General features: G+C 41.0%; 1 protein-coding gene across 1 annotated transcript in view; it reads left to right on the top strand.

Moving 5' to 3' along the window:
- The window catches only part of ankrd13b (ankyrin repeat domain 13B), a 456,195-nt gene that overhangs the window by 265,623 nt on the left and 163,171 nt on the right, over positions 1–27,401 (top strand). The window contains exon 2 of the mRNA XM_059971419.1: positions 4,109–4,244. Within this exon, the coding sequence (XP_059827402.1) occupies positions 4,109–4,244 (136 nt within the window). The remainder of the gene's footprint in view (positions 1–4,108; positions 4,245–27,401) is intronic.

Here is a 27,401-nt window from a genome sequence, read left to right as displayed (position 1 = left end):
ATCATCTCTCTTCTCGGATCCTCAATTCCTTTATTTTTTAATAAACTAACCAATAGTTTTGTAGTTAAACATACTTTGGGGATTTGGGTACAACTTAGAAAATAGTCTGGTTTACTGTATTGAGATTTTCTCCTTCAAGTCCCATTTTTTCTAACTTTTTTTAAACCTTCTCTGACTGATGTAACTTTTAAAGATTGGGATAGACTGGGTATTAAATGCTTTCAAGATCTATTTGTTGGAGGAAGTCTCTTTTCATTTGAGCAGTTGTCAACTAAATATAGCTTACCAAAAACCCACGTTTTTCGATATTTACAAATTAGAGACTTTTTGCGGTTTCAATTACATACATTTCCTAAAAGTCCTGATAAGAATTTATTAGATGTAATTTTTAATTTGAAACCTTTTCATAATGGATCAATATCTAGTATTTACGATATGTCTTCTCCCAAGCCATCGGACTACCAACTTACTGCCCTCTGCTGTGCCTATTGTTTTGTTTATTATTTATTGTAATGCCTGTACTGTTCTGTGTACTTTATGTAGTCCTGGGTATGTCTGTAGTCTAGGATAGTTTTTGTATTGTTCATGTAGCACCATGGTCCTGAAAAATGCTGTCTTGTTTTTACTGTGTACTGTACCAGCAGTGATGGTTGAAATGACAATAAAATGTGATTTGACTTGATGTTGTTGGGAATGAGAAACGTTCCTTTAGACAAAATTAAAAATCTCTAGGAACAAGATTTACAGACTTCAATTTCTGAGGAAACTTGGAATGAAATTTTTAGATTGGTTAATACCTCATCGCTGTGTGCCTGTCACTCCCTCCTACAATTTAAAGTGGTTCATAGGGCCCATATGACTAAAGATAAGCTGTCTCGTTTTTATTTGGATATATCTCCCTATTGTGATAAATGTAACAATGGAATGGAGAGGCTTCATTAGTTCATATGTTCTGGACATGTCCAAGCCTTGAAAAATATTGGACAGAAATATTTCAAACTTTTTCTGTACTTTTTAAAATAAATTTTAAACCAAACCCTCTGACTGTTTTATTTGGTATTGTTGGGGGAAAAGATATTATCTTGGAGACACCTGATTTGCACATTTTGGCTTTTATTTCTCTTATAGCTAGGAGGGCATTGTTGCTTAGGAGGAAGGATGTTGCTCTGCCTACTCACGCTCAATGGCTAAGCGATGTTATGTCATGCTTAAATTTAGAGAGGATTCATTGTTCAATTTATGAATCAAGACAAGACTTTCTAACATTGTGGGGACCTTTTTTGAATTACTTTCAAAATCTTGGATTTGTTATCAAGTGCAGATGTTGGCTAATAATATGTTTTACTATATGATAAGGATTTTTTTTTCCTTTTACTTTCTTTACCAAACAGCTTTTCTTGGTAGTGGGTTTAGATTTTTTTATATAGTAAAATTATTACTATTCAATATTATGATTCAATGTAATTTACATGAATATGGGGTAATGAGACTATAAGTGTGATTCACATTTATTATAATTGATATACGATATACCTTCTCCTGTACTCTGTATTCTTTTTTTTTTGTAAGAAATCAATAAAAATATTGAAAAAAAAGTATTCAACAATGGAAAAGAAGCCAGCATGGTGGTACATGTTCTCATGCTGCTTGTGTCATCTGCCCAATGAAAGGGGTAGAAGAGAGAATGACCAAGGTGCCTGCTCTCCTAAGGCAGCGGGAGGTATAGACACTGTTAATGGACAAAAGACTAGTTTGATTGATACACTGGGCTACGTTCACAACTCTCCTGCATTTTCTTCTGCTCTTGCACCCCTGGTTAATTTACCTCTCTATGCAGTTACAATACTAATATTCGACATCCTAAGATTTCCTAGCAGAGATGTACAATCCTGCTTTTCACTCCACCACTATGGTCACCCTTCTCTGAGTTCAGATGTTGACCAAGTAGTCATCAGAACATCTGATCTTATTAACAAGTTCTCTTGCTCCTTCTGGAGTGCAGTCTATACCAATGTAAAGGTTCTTGATGACCAACAGCTAACAGCTTGTACAAGCACTAAGCAACATACACAAAAAGCTAAGGAAGGGTCTCGGCCCGGAACGTTGACTATTCATTCATTTCCATAGATGCAGCCTGACCTGCTGAGTTCCTCCAGCAGTTTGTGTGTGTCACTTTGGAACTCCAGCATCTGCAGAATTTCTCATGTTTTTGTATAAACACTTGTGAGTTTCTTAAGTACACCACAGTATGTTTAACATAAAAGATAGTTGACATTGTTTTTGGCCCATGCAGCCTTTCAGATACAGGTGACGTCAGTCTGCTCTCTTTCCTATCTTCCCAGATAGTCCCTGAGCCTGGGTAAATGTTGTTTTCCGATTGCTTGGTTTTATCTCTCTGTGCCAAGACAAAGGCCGGGAAATCAATGTCCATATGTGGTCTTTAAACAAGTCTACTTGATTTCATTGGTTGGAGTAGTCAGAATACCAGTCTCATTTGTGATGGCAAATGACCTTTAAACTCTAACCAGGTCAGTGCCTCATGGTGGTATGGCCATTGTTTATCATTATCTTCCTTTCACAGGCATTTTGCTTTGTTTACAATAAAGGATACAGTTGGTGATTACATTACAAGGCATCCAGATAATAATGTTTCTGTCCCAGTTGCTTCCAATTGTTAATACAAGAGATTCTACAACTACTGGAAATCTCAAGCAATACACAGTAAAATACTGGAGGAACTCAGCAAATCAGGCAGCATCTATGGAGCGGAATAAATAGTCAAAGTTTGGAGCCGAAACCCTTGATTAGCTTCATCAGCCAACTGTTTAGAAGTTGCCTGACCTACTGAGATCCTCCAGCATTTTGTGCATGTTGCTCTGCCAATTGTCTCTGCTTATTCACAACCATTCTTGCTTTGTTCCTTCTGCAAAAATGAACGATTGCTCATACCGTCCTGCCTCCACCAACTTTAATGACCACCCTGTAGGTTTGGTCTTTGTTCACAGTCTATCAAAGTAATAGACAGATGGCTGATTCCATTGATGGTTATAATGCAGAACAGGTACTCTAACAGGGAGTTTTTCACACCTCATCTCGGTTCTGCAGCATCTCCTCGGGTGTTTACAGAACCAAAGTTAACTTTAGCACTAGTATTATTTGCATATGCGTATCACAATTATTTCAAAGTTCAAAGTTAATTCATTTTTAAAAATATGTATAAGTCACCTTATACTACCCTGAGGTTTATTTTCTTGTAGGCATTCAAAGTAGAACAAAGAATTACAATGGAACCAACGGAAAAACTATATAAAGTGACTGACAAATAATCATGTGCGGAAGGTGAAAAACTTGAAATACAGAAAACAGTAAACAATAATAATAAATAGCAAATAGATAGATAATAAGCTGAAAGCATGAGTTGTAGACTCCATGAAAGTAAGTCCATAGTTTGTGGAATCAGTTCAGTGTTCAGGTGAGTAAAATTATCCATGGTGGCTCAGGAACCTGATAGTTGGAGGATAATAGCTGTTCCTGAACCTTAATTTACTTTTCCAAGCCTTCTTACTATGCCTAACATTTATATTACCTTTTTATCCTATCCATTGATGCCCTCTTCCCCACCCAGTCACCTTCCCATCTTTTAACACCTTCAACACACCCATTAACCCCATATTTTCACCACAGCTGCTCACTTACTTGATCATCATCAGTTTCCCAACTTCTTCCTTTACTGCCATACCAATACTGGCCAAGTCCATCTCTCTGTCTGGCTATTTGCTTCCTGCTTGCCCTCCATCCCTCCATTATCCCAAGGTGCCATGCAGCCTTCACTGCATGGCAAATCCACAGCATTCACTGGCAAATGACATTCTGCTCCATTGCAAGATGTTGTTTGGAGTTTGCGTGAGGAGGATTAGTGATGCTTTTCACCACTGAACAGGCTGTCAACATATAGCACGGCCATTTGGTGTGATTGCAGGACAGCTTCTTGAGAAAAGGAAAGTCCTTTTGAAACTGAGCCTGATGTAAATGGCATCGATTCCTCTTTTCATGAGCTTAAGAAGAAGAATATAAAACGAAAATGCTGACCATCTTCTTTGATTGGCAGGTTGACACCGAACAGCTCGACCCACGAGGCCGGACTCCATTGCATCTTGCTGTTACACTTGGATTCCTGGAGTGTACAAGAGTCTTGTTAAAGCATGGCGCAGATGTTAGTAAAGAGAATCATAATGGATGGACAGGTAACACCTTGTTCTGAAATGGCAGAATTGAATAATATTTTAAAATGTTTTTTATTTGCTATTCAATTTTTTTATATAGAAATACTTGTGGTGGTTTTCTTTTTATGGTCCTCTTAAATGTTATTTATCATCTATGATTGGAGAACACGTAAGTTTTGTGACTGAATGCATGTATAATATGTATTGGATAACATGATTAACCTCCCATGTATTTGCAGCGGCACATTTTCCTCTACCAACAATCCTCTTCAGAAACTGAATACTAAACCCTACCCTGTACAATCTAATAATTTAATATTCAACATGACTGAAAATGCAAGAAAAATCTGAAAATATTCACAGGGTGCAGACAACAGCTAGAAAAGATTGCTTGATTGGTGCATAATTATGTTACATTTATTGAAAAGAATCTTTCAGAAATAATAGTTCTTGGATTGGGAGAAGCTGCCACATCTGATGTTCTGTCACCTACTAAGTTGCTAATGTCGATGCAAACAAGGGATTCCTCACGTTGATGTGCCAAGCCACAGGAGGTGCAGCAAGTTTCTGCACAGATTCTTTTACAGACCGGATGCGGGATCTTGACGCAAATCGTCGACAACTCCTTCCACTGCTACCCCACCCCCCCACCTCCACTGATGCTGCTCAATTCACTGAGCTCCTTCGGCAGATTTTTTTGCTCCAGGTCCCACCATCTGTAGTCGCTTGTGTCTTCAAGTTTCTGTTCTTATCCAGTTATATTCTTTCAACAATCAGCTCAAATTTAAGAAGATTAAAATCTAAGAAAGAAAAATAATATTTTTAATAGTCTTCCAATCACAAACAAGAGAAGATCTGCAGATGCAGGAAATCCAAGCAACACACACAAAATGTCCAGCTCAAAGGTTTCAGCCCGAAATGCTGACTGTACTCTTTTCCATAGATGCCTAGTCTGCTGAGTTCCTCCAACATTTTGTGTGTGTTGCTTTTTTAAAAATAATCTTAATATGTTCACATTCTAAAAAGACAATCAAATTGTTATCTATGGGAAGCAAATCACTATAATAGCAGTCATTTCTGTGCTTTTTCTCAATGTTGTAATATTTAAGAAATAGTGGATAAATAATTAATTTATTGAATTCACAGGAAAACTGCAGCTCAGATTGACTGCTCTTATTTAGCAATTTAAACCACTCAACTAATCTTGTCAAGAGGCGACAAAAGCATTTGAATATTAAACATAATCTGGTCTTTGTTAAATCGACTACAAATAAAACTAATATTTATGACATAGAACGGTAGTTCCTGCTCAACTTTGAGGTGGTTAAAGTGAACAGGGAGTATAGACACAACCCGCCCTCCCCAAAAATGAATGATATAAAAACTTTGATAAATATGTTTCTAGAAGTGTTTGAATGATCTCGGCCCTTCACCCAATGAAAAAAGGAAACAGACCTGTTCCCCTGGAAAAAAGGAAACAGACCCACCCACCCAGACTTTATATCCTATGGATTATCCTTTGCAATTCCATCAGATGCAATGAGTTCCCACCACCAGACACATATTCATCTATTCCTTGACAGCATTTCAAAGGAGTCACTTCCTTTTCATCTCCCTGATCAATCATTCCTCATCTTATAGCAACTTCCCATTCATCTTCAAAGCTATCAAGGCTAAAAGCAAGGCAGCATCTACGAAGGGAAATGAACAATCAACATTTTGTGTTGGGATCTTGCATCAGGAACATTTGACCGTCCCTTCCGCGGATATTGCCCAACCTGTTTGATTCTTCCTGCAAATTGTTTTATTTTTGCTCCAGATTTCAGCATCTACAGTCTCTGCTGTGTCTTCATCTGTTCTTTCACATCATCCATTTCCACTATCCATGGACCTATGCAGTCTTTCCAGATGATTCACTTGCACTTCTTTCAATGTGGTCTATTGCATGTGGTATTTACACTGTGCTATACGATGTGCTGAAGAAAACAAACAGATATGGTGATCATTTTGTTGACTCCATTTGTTCAATCAGCAGGAACGACGGTGAGATTCTATTTGCCTGCCACTTTAATCCTTGCTATTTGCAACACATTACACAGACTGAGCTTCTCATTGGTCAGTTGCTTTTGATCTATGCAGATCATTGAGGTAGTCATACAACAGGAAGGCAGTAACAGATTACAGAATGAAGTGCTTCAGAGAAAGTGCAGGCAGACGATAAGATGCAAGGCGACCTTGAAGTAGATTGTGAGGTCAAGAACCAAACCATCCAATCATACAAAGAGACCATTCGATAGCCAATCTGACAGTGGGAAACAATCTGCCCCTGAACCTGGTGGTATGTGCTTTCAAGCTTTCTGCACAATGAGAGGGGTAAGAGGAGGGAATGTCCGGGGTGGGAGGGCAATTACAGTATGTTGGCTGCATCAGTGAGAAGTGTAGGCTATGGAGGGGAGGCTAATTTCCATGATGTGCTGCTCTGTCTCCAGAGCTTTGCAGTTTCTTGCGGTTGTGGCCAAAGCAGTTGTCATACCGAGCTAGATTACCCTGGACTCGTACGGGAGAATGAGGGGGTGAGAGACAGGAGCTACAGCGAGGTTATCATCATTATCATTAAGTGCCTTGTCGTATGACGTAGGTGATCATGGTCGCATGCTCATGGTTGTTCTTAGAAAATTTTTCTACTAAGTGGTTTGCCATTGCCTTCTTCTGGGCAGTGCCGTTACAAGACGGGTGACCCCAGCCATTATCAATACTCTTCAGAGATTGTCTGCCTCATGTCAGTAGTTGCATAACCCAGAACCTGTGATATGCTCACCACCTACTCCATAGCTTTACGTGACCCTGATCCGGGAGTGGGGGCTAAGCATGTACCACAGCTTGCCCAAGGGTGAGCTGCAAGCTAGCAGAGGGTTGGCCTGCCTTACCCCTTCTTTGGTAGAGACGTATCTCCACCCTACCATCTCAACAGAGACGTAGTCAACACTGAATTGCAGGAGGCAGTTACCTAGGTGACTGTCAGGAGAGAGAAAGGGAAGAGGTGGCCAACGTAGAGTACTCTTGTGGCCGTTCCCCTAAATAATAAGCACTGCTTTGAATATTGTTGGGGGTGACGACCTACCCAGCAGCATCCAGGTCTCTGGCATTGATTCGGGCTATATGGCTCAAAAGGGAAGAAGGGCGAGTAAGAAGAAAAGGAGTGCATTAGTGATAGGGGATTCCATAGTTAGTGGAGCAAACAGGAAATTCTCTGCGGACATAAACGAGACTAGATGCCATGTTGCCTCCCAGGTGGCAGAGTCAAGGATGGCTCAGAATGGGTCCTCAGCGTTTTAAAGCTTGAGAATAAACAGCCAGAATTTGTGATACATATTGGTACTATTGACACAGATAGGAAAAGAGAAGAGAGAATATGGGGAGTTGGGTAGAAAGCTAAAATGCAGGACCTCCAGGTTAGTAATCTCTGGACTGCTACCTGTGCCATGTGCCAGTTAGGGTAAAAATAAGATGGTTTAGCATGGCTAAGGATTTGGTACAGGGGGCAAGGTTTCAGACTTTTAGATCATTGGGATCTCTTCTGAGGAAGGTACTGTATGACCTGCACAGAAAGGACAGAGTTAAGAAACTGCAGGGACAAAAGGGCCCTGATGGAGTCATATATAGACCTCCAAACAATAGTCAGGTCGTGGGAGACGAATTACAATGGGAGATTGAAAAGACATGTAAAAAGGGTATTGCTAGGTTAGTCATGTGGGATTTAAATATGCAGGTAGATCGGGAAAATCAGGTTGGTGCTGGATCCCAAGAGAGAAAATTTGTAGAATGCCTGTGAGATGGCTTTTCAGAACAGCTTGTGGTTGAGGCCACTACAAGGAAGGACAATTTTGGATTGGGTGTCATGTAATGAACCGGATTTGATTAGGGAGCTTAAGGTAGAGGAACCCTTTAGGAGACATTGATCATAATATGATAGAATTCACCCTGCCTTTTAAGAAGGAGAAGAACAAGTCAGATATATCAGTATTATATTGCAGTAAAGGGACTTACAGAGACATGGGAGAAGCGCTGGTCAAAATTGAATGGAAGGGACATTTGTAGGGATGATGGAAGTTTCGGAAGGCTCAGGATAGAGAGATCCCAATGGTGAAAAAATATTCTGAAAAGAGGATGACATAACCATGGCTAATAAGGGAAGTCAAAGGCAGCATAAAAACAAAAGAGAAGGCCGACAATACAGGTTGATTAGCCCTTATTTGACAATCCAAAATCCGAGATCTGAAAGACATCGATAAGGTCCCCAGGCAGTGAGCTGGCTTCTGCACACCACAGACACTTCTGAGTAGTGACCTCACATATGTAATGAACAGAAGTTAATGGAAAATAGAAATACACCACATAAACCGAAAATGAAAATCCCATATTGAAAAAAAAGAATTTGTCTGCATCGGAGTCAATAATTGCCGTTTAACAGTATGCTGACCATGAAACAAGCAAAGATCTCTCACAATGAACTGAAAATTGGAGGTAGTTGTGAATATTCAGCAGGCTGGTTGCAGAAATTTAAGAAAAGGCACAGCATTAAGTTTTTAAAATGTCTGCTGATCTTGAAGCAGCGGAGAAATTCATTGATGAGTTTGCCAGAGTTGTTGCTGATGAAAATCTAACACCAGAGCAAGTCTACAATGCTGGTTGTTTTCATTAATAGAAACAGAGAAACATAGAAAACCGACAACACAATACAGGCCCTTTGGCCCACAAAGCTAAGCTGAACATGTCCTTACCTTAGAAATTACCTAGGGTTACCCATAATCCCTCTATACCTTACGTAAAACATTTAAAAAAATGCAAAATGCAAACTTAGTGTATGGAAACTTTTTCATCAAAACATAGCGTCATAGGTGGAGAGTGAAAGCCTGCCGTTGCTTGTTGTTCAACAGCTGATTCAGATATTCCCCTGAAGCTTTTGTTACCCTGTACACATTATATCTTCATTATATTAATGGTATGTAATAGTTTTTACTGTTAAGTAGTTAAGTGTGAAGAAGACAAAGACTGCTTACCAGAAGCACATATAGTGCCTTGTTAAAATATTCAGCCTCCAACCCTTTGTTCACATAAATGAGTATACTGCCATCAGGGATTTTGATTAATTTAACTGAGCATTTTTATCTGTGAAGCACACATTCCTTATTTCACAGCAGAGCCCCCTCCCCCCCAAAAAAAACAGGGGAAACCATAAAGCATGAAAAACTAAAAATTCAGAAACTCAAGTGTCAGCAGTTCAAAGGTATTCATCCCCCTTTGCTGAGTATTTAGTTGAACCACCTCTTGCAGCTATTACAGCCGGGAGTCTTTTTTGGTAAGTCTTTATCAGCTTTACACAAAGTAATGGAGAAAGATTTGCCCGTTGCTCCTTGAAAAATTGCTCAAGCTGTGCCAAGTTAGTTGAGGAAAGACAGTGGATAGCAACCCTGAGGTCTTGCCAAAGATGTCTGATCGCATTAAGGTCAGGACTCTGACTGGCCCACTCGAAGACATCAATTTGCTTCATTTGAAGCCACTCCATGGTTGCTCTGGCAGTGTGCTTTGGGTCATTGTCCTGCTGAAAGATTAATTTCCTCCCAGCTTTAAGCTTTCTGGCAGAGGCTAGCAGGTTTTTATCCAGGATCTCTCTGTATTTAGCAGCATTCACCTTTCCATCAATCCTGACCAGATTTCCAGTCCCTGCTGCTAAAAAGCATGCCCATAGCATGGTGCTACCTCCACCATACTTTATATAAGGGTTGGTGTTACCAGGCTGATGTGCAGTATTAAATTTATGCCTCATGTACCGCTTAGTGTTAAAGCTAAAAAGTTCCTCTTTAGTCTCATCCGACCACAAGACCTTCTTCCACATCTTAACTGTATCCCCTAAGACAGTGATTCCCAATGGGGGTAGTACTGCCCCAAGAAGGTGATTATGTGTCTTCAGGGGACATTAGGAGAAGGAGAAGTTGTTGAGGGGTTCAAGGTTCTTGGAGCGGGCAGTAAAAGGCACCTTAGCTTAGGGCACGAGACCTGATTGATTGCTAGTAAAGCAGGCACTTCCAAAAACAGGGATGAGGCATTGGAACACAGAAGGAACCACAGCTCTACAGTTGAGTACTCGTCGTCACAACGCGTCTGAAACTCAGCAATCTCATCCAACCTTACCAATCAAATAGACATTACTGGGGATGCATAAATTAGCAACCAGGGTGCCCAACAATTCCCCGTGACTTGCGGCACGGAACGAGTTCATGCAAGTTAACAGTTAGTAAGTCAAGTACACCCTCTCAACTTTCTCTACTGATCTACGGAAAGCAGATCTCGCAACTATACAATGCTGGCCAGAACTAAACAGAGAAATAGAGCCAACCAGTGAACCTGCCGACCCTGAGGATTCCTCTTAAAGTGTTCAAAGTGACCTTGACTTCATATGTGCAGTCACGAACCACCTTTGGGGATTATGTGATTAGTCAATTGCCCTAACTGGAATAGTATAAAGGTAGCTTGCTGAACACCAGTTCTATCCCAACTAACTTTCAGATTCCAATCTGACTCCTTGTCAGCATACTTTTCGCTGCTGTGATGGTCTTCGTCTTGGCCTCACTGTTCCTTTGCGTGCCACTATAATTGTTCCATCTCTGTCAACTTGCTGCCATTGTCAGCCTTCGACAGGCATTCCCATTTAGCTCCACTAATGATGGATAAACATGCACCGCACAATCTCTAGGAGTCTGAAGGCAGTGAAACCTTTAATTCTAATCCTGCTAAGAACCAGAAACTACAGAATGTACATCAATACTGTGTTACATCCCTAGAGTATGGTTTTATTCCATTTCCATCGGATCAGCGAAGTCCCATGCGTCTTATTTGTAATCCTGTACTGTCTAATGAAACCATGAAACCATTAAGATTGCAGGAGTACTTCCGTAAAAGACACCCTGAAAAGGCCACTTATGGTATTACTCAGTCCAGAAAATGAAAGAAGCATTTGAAAAGCATTGCACTGCTGAGTCATTTGTCAAGAAAGCTAAAAATGACCCTGATAGTAGTCTCATTGCTTCTTATAACATTTCCAAAATGACACCAAAGTGTGGAAAATCTCATACAATTGGTGAAAGATTAATAATACGTCTGAGTAATTAATCAATTCCTCTGAGTAATAATGCTGTAGCTCATCATATTGACGAAATGAGCGAAAATATTGAGTATCAACTATGCACAGAGCTACAAAAAACAGACCAGACAACGAGGTATTGCCAATGGTGTATTTACGGTCTCTCAAAAGTGGAAAAGTTAATGATAAGTTGTAAAATGTTAAGGACTATTATCAACAGAGAGTCAATCTATGATGAGCTCAAAATATACATTGAGGATAAAAGTATTCCAATTAGGAACGTGATTTCTTGTGCACCATATATGACAAGTCACCATTCTGGTTTAGTAGCACGTATGGAAAAAGTAACTCCAAGTCTGTTTGCAATCCACTGTGCGATTCATTGTCAACATCTCGCAGACAAAACGTCAGCCAATGATTTTTTTTCAAGCATGACTCTTGTAATAGCAGCTATCAACAAAATTAAGTTGCATCCATTAAGTTGGAGAATATTGTGCCAGTTATGCAAAGATAACGGTGAAGAGTTTGAATGCCTGCTTCTTCAGACTGAAGTACATTGACTGTCAAAAGGCTGCTGCTTAAAATGTTTCTTTGATCTTTGACACTGTGGTTGAAATTTTTGCTCAAAGTTGTCAACAGCTTGGGAAAAAAGATTAAACTTTTACGTGGAGATATGGCATACCTAGCCGATCCGTGTGCCAAAATGAACATTGTAAATATGAAACTGCAGGTGAGAATTTCATTTATCCAGGTGAAAAGTGCTGTTCCCATTTTTATCAGAAAATTGGAAATATATAAGCAAAACATTGGGAGAAGTATGTTCTCACAGTTTCCCTGCATGGAGAGTTTGGCACTCTCTTTCATAGGCGGTGGTTAGCAAGAGTACTGTTTACACTTGCAGTCGCTGGAGAAGGATTTTCAGAATCGATTCAAGGGTTTGAACAATCTGGAAATTCTAGACTGGGTAATTAACCTGTTTCTTTGTAAGGTGGAAGAACAGGAAGAGAACGTGCAAGATGAAATTATTGAAATTCAGAATGATGAAGAAGCAAAATGCTTTTCAAGAATGTTGGCTTTTGTGGTATATCGCTAGACTGCCATATGTAGTTTCCCGATCTATGGAGAATTGCCAAATCGCTCTTCATTGCATTTCCATCTTCCTAGCCTATTGAAAGAGATTCAGTGTAGTGAACCACATACTCACAAAAAACAGAAACTCCTTGGATATTGTTACATGTTGGGACTTAATGCTTTTGCTCTCACAACTTGAACCAGATATTTCAACTATTGCTAAAAACCATCAAGCTCAAAGATCACATTGATATCAAAACTGCTGTACAGCATAAAGGTACTGTGTAAGCCAGGTTTAAAGAGAAATAAAAATTTAAAGCATTATCAGTTTCTCATGTTAGCATATGCTAGATATGTTTTTACACTGTGTGAGTGCCAGAAAATATTTTGTGCCTAAGAGGGGCATTGACAAGTATGAAAATGCTTTAGAGGGGCTAAAAAGGTTGGGAAAAACTGCTCTAAAAGATGCTTTGCAATGTCTTTATGGGCAAGAATATGCCTTTTTTTAGCCAGGACTTCTTCCTTACCACTCTTCCATAAATACCCTTTTTGTACAAGGCCTTAGAGATCATGGCACCATGAAACTGACCTCCAGTTACAACCACTGTTTTTGCAGTTCACTCAGAGTGGCTGTTGGCATCACAGTAGCCTCTCTTACAAGTGCCATTCTTCTCCGGCGACTATGTTTGGCGGGGTGGCCTGACCTAAGCAGTGTGGCTGTGGTTTCATACTTTATCCAGTTTTTCATGATGGACTGTACTGAGCTCTAAGGAGTGTTCAGTGCCTTTGAGATGGTCTTTGACCCTTCCCCAGAACTGTGCTTCTCTATCACTATTTACCCAACTTGTCTTGAATTCTCTTTTGGTTTGGTCAGTTGAAAATCTGCCATGCTGTTGGACCTTAGAGAAAGAGGAGATACTTATTCAGGTCTTCTTATCGTGTCCACGGACAGTCTATACATGGCCCAGCCAGGATTGGACACATTTTTGCACCTTGTTGAATTCGGCAAGATCTGCAACAGGGTTCCTCTAGTGATGGGCATTGCAGGAGATGTTGCATAGTTTGTGGCTCAGTTCCACATTCACAAGTTGTATATCCCCATTTGCTTAGTGACACCTTTGAACGACCTACATCAGTCCTGAGTCTGTTCAGGCACTTCCAGGTTGCCCAGTTGCCATTAGCTCCTGGGGGAATTTCATCCGGTGGAATTTCCATCGTTGGGGATTGTTTGAAACTAAAGGTTACTATGATTGCCACAAGGCGATGCGGGCTTCGGATGGGGTTGATTGTAATGGAACAAAACTGTTCATGAAGCTCTTCCTTGCCTTTAGGTGGCTGGGTGTAGATGTATGACCATGTAGAGAGTGCCTCTCTGATGTTTGACGGAGTCATTCTTTCTTGCTGGCTGCCCTTCTTCTTATATCAGGGGAGCAATACCCGCCAGGATATATAGGCTGTTGGCCAAGGTAGAAGAGTTTATGTCGTGGCCCTCTTTCAACCAATTCTACCACCACCCCGCGCAGCAAGCAGTGTATTCAACATTTTTGTACTTATTCAGGTGATCCCCCTATTTTCTACATAAACAAATTAGGTGAATTGGTAAGGTATTTGCAGTATTGCACCTGAGGAATGTTAGCAAGAGGGATAATTAAAGAGTAAAAGAGGAAGAGTGGATATCAGACCATTGGAAAATGGTGCTGGAGAGGTAGTAATGGGGGAACCAAGAAATGGTGGACAAGCTTGATAAGTAGTGCGCATCAATTTTCACTGTGGAAGCTATTAGTACTATGCCCAAAATTCAAGAGGGTCAGGGGCAGAAGAGACTGTTGCTATCACTATGGAGAAAGTCTTGGAAAGCTGAAAGGTCTGAAGGTAGATAAGTCACCTGTAAAATTTGGACTACACACCATGGTTCTGAAAGAGGTAGCTGAAGAGATTGTGGAGGTATTAGTAATGATCTTTCAAGAATCACTGGGTTCTGGAATGGTTCGGGAGGACTGGAAAGTTGCAAAGGTCACTCCATTCTTTAAGAAGGGAGGGAAGCCAAAGAAAGGAAATTATAGGCCAGTTAGCTTTGCTTCAGTGGTTGGAAAGATGTTGGAGTCTATTTTTAAGGATGAGGTTTCAAGATATTTGGAGGCACATGATAAAGTAGGTCAAAAATCAGCATGGCTTCTTTAAGGCAATATCTTGCCTGACAAATCTGTTGGAATTCTTTGAGAAAATGACAAGCAGGATAGACAAGAGAGAATTTGTTGATGTTGTTTATTTGGATTTTCAGAAGGCCTTTGACAAGGTGCCACACATGAGGCTGCTTAACGAAAAGAAAGCCCATGGTATTATAGGAAGGATACTAGCGTGGATAGAAAATTGGCTGACTGGAGAAGGCAAAGAGTGGAAATAAAGGGGGCCTTTTCTGGTTGGCTGCCAGTGGCATGATGTTCCACCAGGGTCAGTGTTGGCCCCGTTTCTTTTCATGTTATACTGTATGTCAATGATTTGGATGATGGAATTGATGGCTTTTGGATAAGTTTGCAGATGGTACACGGATAGTTGGAAGTGCAGTTAGTGTTGTGGAAGCAAGAAGCCTGCAGACAGACTTCGATTATACAAATGAACAAAGAAGTGGCAGATGGAATATGGTGTAAGGAAGCGTATGGTCTTGCAGTTTGGTAGAAGGAATAAATGCATAGAGTATTTTATAAATGGGGAGAGAATTCAGAAATCAGAGGTGCAAAGGGACTTGAAAGTCCTCTTGCTGGATTGCCTGAAGCTTGACTTGGAGATTGAGTCAATGGTAAGAAAGGCAAATGCAATGTTAGTATTCATTTCAAGAGGACTGGAATATCAAAGCAAAGATGTAATGCTGAGTTAGTCCTGATGAAGGGTCTCGGCCCGAAATGTCGACAGTGCTTCTCCTTATAGATGCTGCCTGGCCTGCTGTGTTCCACCAGCATTTTGTGTGTGTTGATGTAATGCTGAGCTTTTTTTGAGGAATTGGTCAGATATTGGTCACTTGGAGTATCGTGAGCAGTTTTGGGGGCCTTATCTAAGAAAAGATGTGTTGGCATTTCTTCTTCCAAAGAGCATGATTATACCCTTCCTGACACTGTACTCCATCTGCTACTTCTTTCCCCATTCTGCGAACCAATCTGTCTTTCTGTAGCCTCTCTATTTTCTCAAAACTACCCGCCCCTCCACGTATCTTTGTATCAAATGCGAACTTTACAACAAAGCCATCAATTCCATTATCCAAGTCATTGACATACAATGTTAAAAAAAGCAGTTCCAACTCAGACCCCTGTGGAGCACCATTCGTCACAGGCAGCCAACTATCACAGGCTCCCTTTATTCCCACTCTTTGCCTCCTGCCAAGCAGCCACTGCTTTATCCGTGCTAAAATCTTTCCTGTAAAACCATGCACTCTTAACTTGTTAATTAGCTTGTTAATGTGGCACCTTGTCAAAGGCCTTCTGAAAATCCAAGTATACCACATCCACTTATTCGCCTTTGTCTATCCTGCTTGTTATTTCTTCAAGTAATTCCAACAGATTAGTTGGGCAAGATTTTTCCCTTAAGGAAACCAAGTTAGATATGGTTTACTTTATCAAGTGCCTCCAAATACCCTGAGACCTTATGCTTAATAATCGACTCCAACATCTTTCCAACAATTGAGTTCAGACTATCTACCTTTGGACCTTTTAGTTCTCTAAGAACCTTCTCTCTAGTTATGGTAACTTTACACACTTCTGAACCCTAATTTTCTCAAAATTCCACCATACTGCAAGTGTCTTCCACAATTAAGATTGATGAAAAATACCTATTCAGTTCATCCGCCATTTCATTGTCTCCCATTTTTAGCTCTCCAGCGTAATTATCCAGCAGTCTGATATCCATTCTCACCTCATTCTACTTCATGTATCTGAAGAAACTCTTGGTATCCTCTTTAATATTATTGGCCAGTTTACTTTTCTATTCCACTCTTCCTTCTTAATGACTTTTTGGTTGCCTTCTGTTGGTTCTTAAAAGCTTCCTAGTCCTGTAACTTCCCAGTTATCTTTGCTCTGTTATATGCCCCCTCTTTGGCTTTTATGTTGGCTTTAACTTCTCTTGTTAGCCATGTTTGTGTCATTTTACTTCTTTGGGATGGATAAATCCTGTGCCTTTTGAATTGCTTCCAGAAATTCCAGCCATTGCTGCTCCGTTGTCATCCCTACCAATGTTCTTTTCCAATCAATTCCTGGCTAACTCCTCTCTCATGCTTCTGTAATTTGCTCTACTCCACTGTAAAACTGATACATCTGACTTTAGCTTCTCCTTCTCAAATTTCAGTGTGAATTTGATCATCTTATGATTATTATCCCCTAAGGGTTCTTTTCCCTTAAGCTTTCTAACCAATTCCGGTTTATTGCACAACACCCAATACAAAATATCTACTGGGCTGAATCACGACCTGCTTTAAAAAGCCACCTCATTTGCATTCTAGAAATACTTTCTCATGGGCTTCAGCCAGCATCAACCCGATTTTCCCAATTTACAGCATCTGTATATTGAAATCCCTCATGAGCATTGTAACATTGCTCTTTTGGCATGCATTTCCTCTGTCCCATTATAATTTATAGACCACATACTTACTACTTTTTGGGGGTCGGCACGTAACTCCCATCAGTGTTTTTTTACTCTTGCAGTTCCTTAGCTCTACCCACAATGAATCAATGCCTTCCAACCTTATGCACCTCTTTCTAATCATTTGATTTCATTTTTACCAACAGAGCCATGCCACCCCCTCTACCTGCTACTTGTTCTTTTGATACACTGCGTGTCCTTGGATATTTAGCTCTCAGCTATAGTCTTCTTTCAGTCATGATTCAGTGATATCCAGAACATCGTACATGCTGATCTTGTTTCCCTTGTTTCCTTAATAGGACAAAGTCAGCATGGTTTCCTTAAGGGAAAATCTTCCTTGATAAACCTGTTGGACTTCTTTGAAGAGATTATAAGTGAGATAGATAAAGGGGATGCAGTGGGTGTTGCATATTTGGACTTTCAGAAGACCTTTGACAAGATGCCATACGTGAGGCTGCTTACCAGGTTAAGAGCTTATGGTATTACAGGAAAGTTAGAGCATTGGCAGTGAGTGGGAATAAAAGGATCAGTATCTGGTTGGCTGCCTGTGACTAGTGGTGTTCCACAGGGGTCGGTGTTGGGACTGCTTCTTTTTATGCTGTATATCAGTAATTTAAATGACGGAATAGGTGGCTTTGTTGCCAAGTTTGCAGGTGATATGAAGATTGGTGGAGGTGCAGGTAGTGTTGAGGAAACAGGTAGGATGCAGATAAGGAGAATGGGGCAAATAAATGACAAACGAAACACAACGTTGGAAAGTGCATTGTCATGCACTTTGATCGTAGAAATAAATGTGTTGATGATTTTCCAAATGGGGAGAAAATCCAAAAATCTGACATGCAAAGGACTCGGGAGTCCTTGTGCAGAACACCCTAAAGGTTAACTGCAGGTTGAGTCGGTGGTGAGGAAGGCAAATGCAATGTTAGCATTCATTTCTAGAGGTCTTGAATACTACAGCAGGGATGTGATGCTGAGGCTTTATAAGGCACTGGTGAGGCCTCACCTTGAGTATTGTGAACAGTATTGTGCTCCTCATCTAAGAAAAGTTGTGCTGGCATTGGAGAGGACCCAGATGCGGTTCACAAGGATGATTCTGGAATGAAAGGGTTATCATACAAGGAACGTTTGATAGCTCTGGGTCTGTACTCACTGGAATTCAGAAGGATGAGGGGGGGATCTCATTAAAACCTTTTGAATGTTGAAAGACCTAGGCAGAGTATATGTGGAAAGGATGTTTCCCATGGTGGGGGAGTCTAGGAGAAGAAAGCACAGCTTCAGGATAGAGGGGCATCCGTTTAAAACAGAGATGCTGAGAAATTTCTTTCACTAGAGGGTGGTGAATTTATGGAATTTGTTACCACTGGTAGCTGTAGAGGCTAGGTCATTGTGTGTACTGTATTTTGTGTATTTAAGGCAGAGAATGATAGGTTCTTGATCGGATTTTGGGGAGAAATCTGGAGAAAGGGATTGAGGAGGAGAAAAAAGGATCAGCCATGATTGAATGGCAGAGCAGACTCAATGAGCCAAATGGCCTAATTCTGCTCCTATGTCTTATGGTCTTATTCCATATATGAAGGGTCTTGGCCCAATATGTCGACTGCCTATTTCTTTTCATAGATGCTGGTTGATCTACTGAGCTCCTCCAGCACTTTGTGTGTGTTGCTCTGGATTTCCAGCATCTGCAGAATCTCTTGTGCCAAAGAATATTCATGTAGCGTAAGCCAGCTATCACTCTTGGACACATTTTGCATTCCTTATCAACTCAGCCACAGACATTATTTAAAAGTCTTGAAACTTCAAACAGTTATTTAATAGCATCAGTTGTTTTCCGCTTGCATCTGCAATCAAATGGACACATACTTGGCAGTATTCCATTGGGATTTCTTTAAGATCTGTCCTCCAAAATATAAATATTGTTATTATTGTCAAGTTTGTGCCTCACAATTGGAAGTGTGAAATTGCAAACTAACAAGTTTTCAAGATTAAAGAACTAGATGCAGAAAGTCCTTAAGCTGCTCCAATTGATCTCACTCAGTATTTATTTATTAATTGAGATATGGTGCAGAATAAGCCTTTCTGGCTCTTTAACCTGCTCTGTCCAACAACCCCCAATTTAACCCTCGCCTAATTACGAGACTCAGCAGGCCAGTCAGCATCAATAGACAGGAATAAGCAGATGATGTTTCGGGCTGAGACCCTGATGCTCCATCAAGAACTCTCGGAGACGGGAGGCAAACGATAGGCTTTTATTAGCTGCAAGAAACCACCACACAACATCCTGGAGACTGAGGGTGGAGCAGTGACTCCAATTGCCTTTATACCGGGGTCTGTGGGAGGAGCCACAGGAGCAGTCAGCAGAGGGGCGTGTCCAGACAGGTATATGTAGTTCACCACAGACCCTTACTCGGGATTGGAGAGGAAGGGGGAAGAAGCGAGAATCAGAGGGGTAGGAGTGCAAGCTGAGCAGGGCTGTGTGAGCATGCGGTTAAAGAGTCTAGAGGGCAGCAGAGATCACAGAGGGAGAGCAGTGAGAGAGGGTCTCGCCGAACTCCAGTTGAAATGAAAATTTAAACTTCTTCAGAGTGAGCAACCCTTGAAGGGACTTTGCAGCAGAGCCACAAATCATAAACACAGGAGATTCTGCAGTTCCTGGAAGTCTAGAGCAATACACACAAAATACTACTAGCGGAAAGCTCAGCAGGTCCCACAGTACCTACGGAAGGAACAAAGAGCTGACATTTTGGGCTGCAACAGGAATGGGAGGGAGAAGAAACTAAAATAAGAAGGTGGGTGGAGGTGAAGAAGTACCAGCTGAATGAGTCTGGGTGGGCACACGTTCAAATCATTGGAGATCAGAGATCAGAGAGCGGGAGCAGTGAGGGTCTCACTGAATATAGTCAATATAGAGGAAACCTGTTCGGCATTGTCATTTGAATTAGAAATAATGGTCCAAGACCGACATTACTCTTTCTTCCAAACTTCAGGCAGCAGCAGCAAACGGATGAGGTACGTGGCATATGCTTACCCAACAGTGCTCACCCTACTGGAGTGATCTTTAATGAGTCAGTAATCGTCCATATAAAACAATCGAACCCAATCCAGCTTCCTACATCCCACACTCCCTCGTCCCAAACCCCTTGATTTCCAGTCTGTGGTTGATGAGTACATGCGTAAGAGTCAAGAACGATTTCTGGGAAAAGAGCGGGAAGCGTGGAATGCAGACTGTCCTTTGGGCAACTCTAGAAAACCATCTGGGAATCTTACAATTATCCTTGTGTCAAGTCTAGAGAGAGTCTGGCCACTGGCGAAGGAGTCCTTGTGCTGCTCTGAGGTTGCAAAAGACTCTAAGGCTGTCCTCACTGCGGCCTCCCTTGGACTGTTTGTCACTGTGGTTCTTTTGGAAGAACTTCTTGAAAATCCTAAGTGGACATTGTTATACTGAAAGCCCTTCTTCTCAGTGCTTGTCCTACTCTGCATTAGCTTTGCCCAGGCTGAGCTCCTGGAATGTTTACTAATTTACCTGTGTCTGAGAGGCTTAAGGTCAACACCTTCTGAAACAGGCATACTGTTCCCTTTAAAAGACGCAGAAAGCATTAAACCCCTGCGCGATTGTAGCAATAGTCAGCAGAAATCATGCCTGCAGTATGCAAACATTCTTTTAAAACTTGCCAGAAATGTGTTCACGCTCAGAGTTAAAAGATTAAAGTAAAGATATTATCATCTTATTGTGCATGCCATCACATACTATCTTGAGATTCATTTTCTTGCAGGCATTTACAGGAAAATAAAGAAATACCATAGAATTTATGAAAAACTATATATAAACCAAGACTGACAAACAACCAATGTGCAGAAGGAGAAAAGTCATGCAAATAATAGACAATAGACAATAGGTGCAGAAGTAGACCATTCGGCCATTCGAGCCTGCACCGCCATTTTGAGATCATGGCTGATCATCTACTATCAATACCCAGTTCCTGCCTTGTCCCCATATCCCTTGATTCCCCTATCCATTACATACCTATCTAGCTCCTTCTTGAAAGCATCCAGAGAATTGGCCTCCACTGCCTTCCGAGGCAGTGCATTCCAGACCCTCACAACTCTCTGGGAGAAGAAGTTTTTCCTTAACTCTGTCCTAAATGACCTACCCCTTATTCTCAAACCATGCCCTCTGGTACTGGACTCTCCCAGCATCTGGAACATATTTCCTGCCTCCATCTTGTCCAATCCCTTAATAATCTTATATGTTGCAATCAGATCCCCTCTCAATCTCCTTAATTCCAGCGTGCACAAGCCCAGTCTCTCTAACCTCTCTGCGTAAGACAGTCCTGACATCCCAGGAATGAACCTTGTGAATCTACGCTGCTCTTCCTCTACAGCCAGGATGTCCTTCCTTAACCCTGGAGACCAAAACTGTACACAATACTCCGGGTGTGGTCTCACCAGGGCCCTGTACAAATGCAAGAGGATTTCCTTGCTCTTGTACTCAATTCCCTTTGTAATGAAGGCTAACATTCCATTAGCCTTCTTAATAAATAATAAATAAGACGGGTATTAAATAAACAAACAAATGAATAAATAGATAGATAAATAAGTAAATAAATAAATAAGGAAAACAGAAAGAAAGCAGAAAACATGAGTTGCATAATCTTTGAAAGTGAGTCTATAGGTTGCGGAGTCAGTTGTCTGTTCAATTCAGCGTTGAGCTAAGTGTTGTTATCCATACTGGTTCAGGAGCCTGATGGTTGTAGGGAAATAACTGTTCAATAACCTGGTGGAGTGGGAAATAAACATCTTTTGCTTCCTGCCCAATGGTTGTAGCAAGAAGGGAGCATGGACTGGATGGTCGGGGTCCTTGATGATGGATGCTGCTTTCTTGTGGCAACATGCCTTGTAAATGTGCTAGCTATGCCATTTTAAAAGAAGGCTTCAGCTGAACTATAGGGCTTTGCTTTGGAGGAGATACCATCACATTTGCAAATTGGCTGTAATAATCTGTTTACCTTACATGTAGCCTGCATGGTATTCATTAGTGGGATATTTTCTAATGACCTTATCAATCTGAGAGGCTATCAAATTGTCACCCATCAGGATCAAATGTGTCCCCGACAGCCCCCAAAAGATGTTGGAGCTGAACCTTGTGCTAGCACTTCTTTAATTGTTGCTCCTTTCTGTGTCTCGTAGTGCATCAGGCGACAACCTCACCATTTCTTTAGCTTTTTTGTCTGTTTTTATGAGGCCGAGTTGCTAGCTTGACACTTAACCCAACACAGATGGAAAACGTGCAAGGAACGGGCCACACTCGAACCCAGGACCACTCGCCTCGAAGTCCGGTCTGAATGCCACTACATCACTGGCTGGCTAGTTCTTCTTTATATTTGATGGTGACTGCTGAATCCAATAATGCTTGTATAAACACCGTGCAAACTAATAGTACTTTAAATCTCTCAGTATTCAGGATTTTACTGCAGATTGAAAATTTTATGGTGTGGAATAAATTTCTTAATCTTGAGCCTTTGGATAAATATAGTAAGAACCTTGTAATTTATAGCTCTTGGATCATTAGAAAGACTAGTGCAACTTTAGCATATGCAAATGAGATTCGTAAGACAACTGGAGATTAATATGTAATAATGTTAGATTTATAATACTTCTCTCTTTTTCAAATGGTTAATCAAAGTCGTTTGTTAATTGTGTGTTTGAGCAGAAGGTTTTAATTCCAATATGAATCATTAAGATATTTGCAAGATCAATGCAGGACCATATGTGGACTCTGGTCAGTACTACATATGAGTAACTAAACACCTCCGCTATTGCTCAGCAGCAAATGACAGAGCAAAATGTCGATAATGACCACCTTCGGGGCTCATTTTATTTTAAGACTGAACCAATTATACATAGCTGGCACAGACAGGGTGAGCAGAACAGTGAATTCTTATCTTCATCCACATTGTGGAAACCTAAGCAAAGGATGAGAGTATGTGTAGGAGGACTGAGTGAAGCAAATTTGCTTCTGCTGCCGTCCTTCTGTGAATCAAATAAAGGGGTGTAATAATGATATATTTATTGCAGATTTGTGGCGAAGTGTGCATGTGTTTGTGACATGATTAGGTTGGAAAGGCTGATAATTCCTTGGAGGTTCCCCCCTTCAGCATCTCACCAATTAATTGGGCAGTCCCCTTGATTATCTTCATGGGAGGGTTTACAAGATATTCGGAAGGGAAAGGCAACACAGTCCAGTTTGATTTTGTCATCTCTGACTGTCCATATATGAGTGGAGCTCACCCAGCATTAGTTAAAATGGTAGAGTACAGAAACAGGTCCTTCGTCCCATTGCACCTGTGCCGACCATCATGCCAATCTCTGCTAAATCCCCCTTGCTGCATTAATTATATTTTCCTCTATGCCTCATTCATTCAATTACCAGTCCAGATGCCTCTTAAATGTTGGTACTGTTCCTTGCCTCCACCACCTCCTCTGGCAGCTCTTTTCAAACACCAACTTCTCTGAAGTATTTACTTCAAGATCCTCTTCAAACCTTCTTCCTTTCTTTAAACTTGCACTCTCAGGTTTTAGACACCCCTATCATGAGGAATTGACACCTTACCTATGCCTCTCATTATTTTACATACCTCTACCATGTCACCTGCCATCCTCCTGCACTCCAGGGAAAACAGACCCAGGCTATCCAATCTCTCCGTATTGCTCAAGCCTTCCAGCCCAGGCAATAGCCTTGTCAATCTTTTTCTGGACCCTCTCTAAGTTTAATCACATCCTCTCTGTCACACTGGTTTCTGAGGCTGATTGTAGTGAGTTGCCCATCTGATCAACACAGAAGGACTCCAGCCCAGACATTCAGAAGCGCATGAGCAGACCGTTCCCTGTAATGCCTTATAAGGTCATATTTTGGTACCAAGGTATATCTTGTGTCCTCTTTGTAAGAATGTATCAATTGAAGAGCAAACAAGAGAAAATCTGCAGAAGCTGGAAATCCAAGCCACATACACAAGATGTTCAGCAGGCCAGGCAGCATCTATGGAAAAAAAGTACAGTCGATGTTTCGGGCAGAAACCCTTCAGCAGGGCTCAATTGAAGAGGTTGCTTTATTTTTCTGTTCTGTAAGATAAGATAAAAGACGGTAAGATTAGCTTAATTTGCCACATATGCATCAAAGCATATAGTGAAATGTGAAAATGGGCAGCCCGCAGTTTTTGTAGCACGCTTCTGGCACCAACATACCATGACCACAACTCACAAACCCTAACAGAAGGTTTTTGGAATGTGGGAGGAAACTGGAGCATCTGGAGGAAACCCACACGGCCACGGAGAGAACAAAAAAAACTCCTTACAGGCAGCAGCGGGATTCGAACCCTCTCTTACAGATGGGGTTACATTCCCAGAGTGTTTACCTGTGCCAGGGCAGTGGGCTCTGACTGGACCAATCTAGGCAATGCCAGGTGTGCATTGTCGTATTTCTGACGGAACTGCAGATCTCAAGCAGCTTTCTCTGGATCGACATGTTGAATGGCAAATCATGTTACCAGCGGTAGTAAGTTGAGGCGGACGTTCAGGAGAGTACAGTCCGCCTGGGAAGCACAGGTGAGTTCTCACCTTGAAGACTTTCCTCTCATTGGGTGTGGTAAGTCAGGCTCAAGCCTACTTCAACTCTGACTGTTAAAAATTACTTGGATAGGTTAGAAAAATTATAAATTCAATTTACAAGGGGTGATTGATAAGTTTGTGACCTAAGGTAGAAGGGGTCAACTTTAGAAAACCTAGCACACTTACTTTTCAACATAGTCCCCTCCTACAGTTACACACTTAGTCCAGCGGTCGTGAAGCAAGTGGATCTTCTACCTTCAGACAGTGTCAACAGCAGGGCTGATTGATAAGTTTGTGGCCTCAGGTAGAAGGAGATGAGTTATTAACTTCAAACTTTCTGCGTAATCACTCAAAGAGTTGAACTGCACGTGCATGTTACGAGAGCTGTACAACTCATCTGTGTGCTCCATGATCGCTGGACTAAATGTGTAAATGTAGGAGGGGACTATGTTGAAAAATAAATGTGCCAGGTTTTCTAAAATTGACTCCTTCTATCTTAAGCCACGAACTTAGCAATCACCCCTCGTATAAAAAAAATTAGTGAAGACAATAGAATTTCAAGGAATATTTTAAAATGTTAAGATAAATAGAGTAAAACAGTTGCAGCTTTTACCTGTACTTACCTCTTTTAACAAACTTAATTAAATGCGCAGCACAAAATACAACCTTACAGGAGTCTTCTCTGGCTTAAAACTGAAGGCCCAGGTGAGAAGTGTGCCTGGCCCCACTCTCCACTGTATCATTCCCTGCCACTGGGCCAAGTAGTGAGCCTAGCAGCAGAGCAAACAGTCAGGATGAGGCGCCACCAAGTTTGGAAACAGAATCAATAACTGTAAATTCATAGTAATTGAAGGGGAATCTTCAGAATCAATTTTTAATGCTCTAATTTCTTTGCACTCAGCAGCTAACATGTTCTAAATTGTAGTCCATTATTATGTGTAAAAATTGATGGTCTTTTTTTCAGAGGCTAAGAATCACAGATGTTATATCCTACCACAGAATATTAAATTCATGCACTAAATTAGATTTTAGTGTAACTAAATCTCATATAAGCAATTCATTACATGGAAAATAGTGAATTGCTAGCAATTTGCTACAATTTTAGAACTAACTGAATTTGGATTCTTTCATTAACTCTGAATATTTAAACAAGGCAATCTGAGGAATTGGAGCAGCCAGAATAATTTTCCATATTGTTAGTACAAATTTGGAATTATAGGCAGGTACGAGTACAATATTTAATGCAACAGGTAACAGGTGCCAGACTTTCTGCTGGTGGGATGGACTCATAGAAAATAACCCCTCTTTTTATCCTTTGTAGTGTTTGCCAATGTACTTTCCATTGAAGTTACTCTAACCACTTGGCAACTGCTTTCACATAGATCAATTAGTGGAAAGGACTGAATGGCCCAATTCTGTTGCCTGTCTTACAGTCTTATAAAAAGAAATGCTGTGAGTGTGCTGAATTAGGTAGCTAATCATTTAGTTTCATAGAAGTCTGTGGTAAAGTTTTTTAAAATTTTAAAAATTTTCTTGCACAAGCATCATCAGTGTTCTGAATGACTTGAAAGTCGAAGTCAAGTTTTTAGCCATAGGCAAGTAGAGGTGCAAATGGAAGGTTAATTACAGCAGCACCACAGACACATAGCATCAGATTCAGAAGGAAAACAAACAATAAACATAATATGTACACATTTTTTTTGCAAAAAAGAACATTGATGACCCTGTTGATAATCCTGTCAGGAAAAAAACCTCCTCTCATATTTCATGTCAACGCTGTTTACATTTAGAATCATAGAGTGATATAGAAACAGGCCCTTCAGCCCAAATAACCATGCTAAACACAACATGATTCCTGCTAGTTGCAGTTGCCCATATTCGGCCCATAACCTGCCAAGACCCTCCGTTAATATACCTATTGGCATGCCTCTTAATTGTTGCAGTTGTGGCCACCTCAACCTCTTCCTCTCATTCCGGGTACTCACTTCCTTCTGTGTAAAGAAGTCACCCGTCAGGTCTCTTTCAAATCTCTCCCCTCTCCTCTTGAATCTGCGTCTCTAGGTTTAGGCTGCCCAGCCCTGGGGAGAAGACAATGACCATACACTGGTCCTTCTCCCTCGTATTTTATAAACTTCTGTGAGGTCACTCCTTATTCTGTGCTCTGGCGAGAGAAGATTGCCATTTGATGTACCCCTCCTTCCCGGGCCTCTTTAATGCTATGGGTGAAATAATTAGAGCAGCAAGTAAATAATTACAAAAAATGAAGTCAATGAAGTTATTTCCCAACATTCCAGTATCACTGAGAAATGTTTAAATGATGCCTGTTTACAGATTCTCCGCTATGGAGGGTAGAGTGGAACAAAAATATCTAGGTGGGCCGTTCATTGCCGTACTGAAGGGCTACTGCTAACTACAGGTAGAAACATAGAAACATAGAAAATAGGCGCAGGAGTAGGCCATTTGGCACCGAGCCTGCACCGCCATTCAGTATGATCATGGCTGATCATCCAACTCAGAACCCTGTACCTGCCTTCTCTCCATACCCCCTGATCTCTTTAGCCACAAGGGCCATATCTAACTTCCTCTTAATTATAGCCAATGAACCGGCCTCAACTGTTTCCTGTGGCAGAGAATTCCACAGATTCACCACTCTCTGTGTGAAGAAGTTTTTCCTCCTCTCGGTCCTAAAAGGCTTCCCCTTTATCCTTAAACTGTGACCCCTTGTTCTGGACTTACCC

The sequence above is a fragment of the Hypanus sabinus genome, chromosome 6, assembly GCF_030144855.1.
Source record: "Hypanus sabinus isolate sHypSab1 chromosome 6, sHypSab1.hap1, whole genome shotgun sequence".
NCBI lineage: Eukaryota > Metazoa > Chordata > Chondrichthyes > Myliobatiformes > Dasyatidae > Hypanus > Hypanus sabinus.
This window is presented reverse-complemented; position numbering and strand designations above follow the sequence as displayed.